General features: G+C 41.7%; 1 protein-coding gene across 1 annotated transcript in view; it reads left to right on the top strand.

The window, feature by feature from the left end:
- The window catches only part of drd4a (dopamine receptor D4a), a 21,717-nt gene that overhangs the window by 3,599 nt on the left and 11,729 nt on the right, over positions 1-6,389 (top strand). Inside the window, 3 exon segments of the mRNA XM_032522997.1 lie at positions 6,263-6,275; positions 6,278-6,314; positions 6,316-6,372. Of these exon segments, the coding sequence (XP_032378888.1) occupies positions 6,263-6,275; positions 6,278-6,314; positions 6,316-6,372 (107 nt within the window).

The following is a 6,389-nucleotide window of genomic DNA, read 5'->3' as shown; positions in this document are numbered from 1 at the left end:
GTCCCTGGACGTATCTTAAATTGTCCTCCTAAAAAAACAACACATAAGAAAATTACAGTCAACAATACACAATAAAAGTAGTAAACAGATAAAATCTTCAAATCCCTTGATAAATACAGTGTACAAAAGACTGTAATACAACTATGGAGAATAAAAATATAATAAATTAAAAAATTAAAACTATCCTATCCATCCGTCCTTCCACCCGTGCCTCCATCCTATCTATCTATCATCTATCTATCTATCTATCTATCCGTCCGTCCTTCTAATCCATCATCCATCCATCCATGCCTCCTCCATCCATCCATCCCATCCATCTATCTCCTATCGATCTGTCTATCTATCTATCTATCTATCTATCCATCTATCTATCTATCTATCTATCCTTCCCTCCATCTATCCTCCCTCCATCCGTGCCATCCAGCCATCTTCCAGCTATCCATTCTCCATCCATCCATCCATGCCTCCCTCCCTCCCTCCATCCATACGTCCATCCAGCCATCTATCCATCTATCCATCCATCCATCCATGCCTCCCTCCCTCCCTTCCTTCCCCCTCCATCCCATCCGTCCATCCGCCATCCAGCACGATCTATCTATCTATCTATCTATCTTATCTATCTATCTATCGATCATCTATCTATCATCTATCTTCATCTATCCATCTATCCATCTGATCCTCTATTCCCTCTATCCACCTATCATCTATCTATCTATCTATCTAGCCTATCTATCTATCTATCTGTCTTCTATCTATCTATCTATCTATCTTCTATCTATCTATCTATCCATCTATCTACCTATCTATCTATCTATCTATCTGTCTTCTATCTATCTATCTATGTATCTATCTATCTAGTCTATCATCTCTATCTATCCATCTATCGCAGTCTACCGTCTATCATTCTATCATCTATTATCCCGTCCGTAACCTTCTATCCATCATTTCCATCCATCCCATGCCTCCCGCCATCCATCCAGGCCATCCATGCCTCTATCTACTATCTGCTATCTATCTATCTTCTATCATCTATCTATCCTTTCCATCCATCTATTCCATGCCATACCATTGCCGGCCATCCAGCCATCTATCCATCATCCATCTATCCCTCCATCCATCACATGTCCACTCAAAGCCTCCCTCCCTCCTAATCCAGCCTCCATCAGGACGTCCATCCGTAAACCATCCAGCCAGCTCTATCTAGTCTATCTAATCTACTATCTATCCTATCTATCGTATCTATCTATCTACTATCTCGCTAGCTATCTTCGTCCATCCACCCATCTATCTATCTATGCTATCTATCTACTTCCTCAGCCATTGCTATCTATCCTATCTATCTCATCTATCTATCTATCTATATATCATCTACCAGTCGATCCATCTAATCAGCACCATCCATTCCCATCCTTCCTCCCTCCATCCTTTTCCTGCCGTCCCTGTTCTCCGCTCCCTCATACGTCTCAGGACTCAAGGTGGACCATTGCTGAGTGCTATCCATCTACTACTATCTCATCTACTCATCCATGGCCATAGTTATTTGGTCTGCCTTCATTTAAAACGCACGATGTTATGAGGTCGGCGTGATTTAATCTGAACTGTCCCCTTTTAGACACCGTTACACTTACCGTCCAAGCTGCACCCTCTAAGCATGAAGCCCCGCCTCCCTCCCACGATTACATCTTCGTGCAGCAACGCACCTCTCGTGAACCCCGCATTAACATGTTAAACTGTGTTCATTTTATTTTAACGTACTGAACACAGTCAGTCTTTGTCCACTACAGTCGGTCAGCGACGCAATGCACTTCCTCCAGAGGTCATCTGATCCCGCCGAGGGGGTCAAAGGTTACGGGCCGAGGGGCCCCTCAGATGACAAAAAAAACAGTGATGAATCGGGATCTTTCTTTGTGTCCTCTACTGTCGTATTCATCCACTCACGGGAGAGCAAGGTCAATCTCGGGAGCTTCCTGACCTTCCCCGTCGTGCGCAGTAGTGTTTGTCAGGGGTGCCGGCGAGTGAGGGTCCGGTTTCGATGATTACTAAACATAATATGTATTTAAAATGACAGGAACTACCAAGCCAATCCACAAAGCCCCATGGTCTCAAACGTGTAGTGGGATTTCCAAAGTAGAGGGGATCAGTGAGCGGGTGCCCCAAAAATGATTCAAGTATTTTTTTTTTACCGGATTGTGTGTTGTTCATTTATTCACTATTTGACATTCGATCTACTTCCCCATACTAACTACTCCAATATATATATAATAAATATAATTATATATATATATATTATCTATATATATATGATTCATTATATATATATTCAAGATAACATATAATATCTATAAGTATATTATATATATAGTATGATTTGGTTATATATATATACTAATTATAGGATAGGTAATATAATATATATATCAGTATATACAGAAACACGTGTCACATGATGTGTGGTGACAGTGTTTTCTGTAAAGTAACATACACAGAGTGTGAAGGGTTGGCAATTGAATGATAAATATATAATACTATATAATATATATATATATATATCATAAAATATATTAACATCTAACAGGGTAAGAGCAAAAAAGAACGTAACAAAGGTATACCCCTAAAGTCTATAATGAGAAACAGATGAGTGGTCGGGTACAAGTAACTAGATTCGCCGTCAAACACAGTGCAAATTGAAAGCGAACAACAAATACCACGACCAAGTAACAAAAACCAGAATCCACTGGGATCAAAGAGCAGGGTGACTGAAGTAGAGCTCAGCAGTTCAAGTACGTGCATAATTACAACAATATAAGAATAAATGAGAAAATTATGCAGTAATTAAAGTAATAAAGAACTATGTATACTATATTCACATATATATATATGATATATATATATATATTAATATATACTATATATTTTATATATGTAATTATTAAATTAGGGTGTTGGGGAATGCACGCATGGCACCGAGGGGGTCGCTATATGATCATCACAACAGTCAGCGACTTATGGGGGCACAGGAATAGCAAGTTATTATTGGATTGCGTATTTTAACAAATGGCGATATTACTGCGTTATTTGCACATTATATAACTCTTTTTTTCATCAACTTCTAATTTTTCCCAATTTCAAATGACGTCTCAATAAGGCCGAAACTTTGTCACATCATGTTTTATAATCAAAAGATTCAACTCAGTCTGTTTGTTCTATCACTGGATCACGCACGGGGGTTCACATTGTTATTGGCTGGCAATGGGACAAACTGACGCAACCATCTATAGTAATAAATAATGTAGATAAAGATCGATAACGAGATCTCGGGGAGGCGAGCTGTGTAACAAAATCAGTACAGCATAGTAAATCCCGTTGATAAATACAGTGTACAAATGTAATACAGACATTAGGGGAAATAAAAATAATAATAAATTAAAAAATTAAAAATATACTATCCATCCGTCCTTCCATCCGTCCTCCATCTATCTATCTCCATCGATCTATGCTATCTATCACCGATCCGTCCTTCTATCCCTCATCCATCATCCATGCTCCCTCCATCCATCCATCCATCCATCGTACTATCTATCTATCTATCATCTATCTATCTATCTATCTATCTCTTCTATCCTTTGTTACCTCCACCTACTTCTTCGTTACTATCTATCTATCTATCCTTCCATCAATCATCTATCCTCCATCCATCCCCATCAGCCATCATCCATCTATCCATCTATCCATCCATCCATCCATGCCTCCCTCCCTCCCTCCATCATCCGTCCATCCAGCCCTATCCATCTATCCATCCATCACCATGCCTCCCTCCCTCCCTTCTCCCTCCATCCATCCATACCGTCCATCCGTCCATCCAGCCATACTATCTCTAAACTATCTATCTACTATCTATCTATGCTATCGCATCTAACTATCTATCTATCGCATCTATCCACTATCCTATCCCTCATCCCTTATCTACTCATATCTATCTATCCTATCTATCTATCTATCTATCTGTCTATCTATCTATCTATCTATCTCTATCTATCTATATCTATCCATCTATCTCTACTATCTCATCTATCGCTAGTACTTGTCTATCTATCTACATCTATCTATTATTACTATCTATTATCTAGCTACCATCTATCCATCTACCGAAATACTATCATTCTTATCTATCTATATCCGTCCGTCCTTCTATCCATCATCCATCCACCAGCCTACCCTCCATCCATCCATCCACTACCCATCATATCTAGCATCTAGCTATCTATCGATCTATCTAATATCTATAATATCCTTCCATCCACTATCCATCCATACCATACGTCCATCAGCCACTATCACATCTATCTTATCCATCCACCATCATTCCTCCTCCCTCCCCCATCCATCATCCGTCCATCGTTCCATATCCAGCCATCATCTATCTACTATCTATCTATCTATCTATCTATCTATCTATCTACTATCTACTCTACACTCTCTATCTATCCATCCAATCTATCTATCTTATCATCTATCTATCATCATCCATCTATCTATCTATCTATATATCATTATCTATTATCTAATCTATCCATCTATCCATCTATCCATCCATCCATCCTTCCATCCATCCATTCTCCCTCCCTCCATCTATCCATCTATCTATCTATCTATCCATCTATCCATCCATCCATGTTTTTTGGGGCCTTAGTTTAAAACCACATGTTAGTGAGGTCCGTGATTTGAAATCAGTGAACTGTCCCTTTAACCGTTAACTCTGACCTCCAGCTGACCCTTAGATGAAGCCCCGCCCCTTCCCATGATATCGCTGTGCAGAGCACCTCGTCTGAACCCCGCATTACATTTAAATTGTTCATTTATTTTTAACGTACTGAACACAGTCAGTCTTTGTCCAACACAGTCGCAGACGCATTCCTCCAGAGGTCAGCTGAGCCCCGGAGGGTCAAAGGTCAGCCGAGGGGGCCCCTCAGATGACAAAAAAAAACAGTGATCAATCGGGTCTGTTCTTTTGTCCTCTCTGTGTATTCATCCATCACGGGAGAGGCAGAGGGGCAATCGGGAGAGTCTGAACTTCTCCCGTCGGGCCAGTAGTGTTTCGAGGCCGCGAGGGCCGGTTCGATGATGTACGAAATATATTATTTAAATACAAACACAAGCCAATCACAAAGCACCAATGGTCTCAACCGTGTGTGGGATTTTCAGAAGTATAAGGGGATCAGTGAGCGGCCCCTCAAAAATGGATTGTTTTTACCGTGATGTGTGTTGTTCATTTATTCACTATTTGAACATTCATCTACTCCCCCAATATTATATATATATATAATATATATATATAATATATATATATATATACCCGTGCAAACCTGTTATTATGCTTTGTCATTTGACATATACAACAATTGAACACAATTACAAAAAGAAAGTTGATCGGAAAAGGGAATGCCTGCGAGGCTAGGTACCACGCCAAGCTACGTAAAAACGAGTCCCTCGTCTCGTCCGTCTCCTCCCGCATCTCTCTCTCCCGCTCGCTTCATCTCTCTGTCCTCTCTCTCTCTCTTCTGCTCTCCCTCGTCTCTCCTCTCTCTCTAGCTCTCTACTATCTGTTCTTTGCTCTCTTTCTCTGTCTCTGTCCTCTCTCTCCTCTCCCTCTCTGTCTCTGTCTTCTCTGTCATCTGTCTCTGCTTGTCATCCCTCCCTCTCGCCTCTCTCTGCTCTCTCCCTTCTCGTGTCGTCCAAGTAACTCTCTCTCTCTCTCTCTCGAATGTCTCTCTTCTCTCATCTCTCTCGTTCTTCGTCTGTCTCTGATCTCTCCGTCTCTCTCTCTCTCGGTGTCTCATGTTTCTCTCTCTCTCATCGGACCTCGTCCGTTCTCATCATCATACTCGACTCGCTCTCGTCTGTACTCATTGTCTCATCTCTCTCATAGCTACTCATCGCGGTCAACTCTCGCCGTCTCTCCTCTCTCTCTCTGTCCCCCGTCTCTCTACTTGACTCTCTCTCTGCTTCTTGTCTCTCTCTGTCTCTCTCGTGCATGCTCCCTCCTGCTTATTCAGACCTTGGCGGTGGGGCGCCATCTCACTTAATCCGCTGGATCTCATCCATCCAACAATAGAGTCTGATCTTCTCTGTCATCGAGTAACTCTCTCAACGATCCCAATATCTCTGTCATCATCTATCGTCTCTCTGTCTGCTGTCTCATCTCGTCCTCTGTCTCTCTCTCTCTCTCTCTCCCTCTCTCTCTCTCTCTCTCTCCTCCTCTCAGTACCAGGACGGCGTGGGACCCTCAGCACCACCGTCTGTGACGGCCTGATGACATGGAGTGATGCTCTGCCCTCCTCCATCATTCAACCTCTGCGCGCATCACGTCGACAGGTCGGCGCTGAACTTAA

Source organism: Etheostoma spectabile, chromosome 8, assembly GCF_008692095.1.
Source record: "Etheostoma spectabile isolate EspeVRDwgs_2016 chromosome 8, UIUC_Espe_1.0, whole genome shotgun sequence".
In the NCBI taxonomy this organism is placed as follows: domain Eukaryota; kingdom Metazoa; phylum Chordata; class Actinopteri; order Perciformes; family Percidae; genus Etheostoma; species Etheostoma spectabile.
Note: the sequence above shows the minus strand (reverse complement) of the source record. Positions and strands in the feature narration are given on the sequence as shown.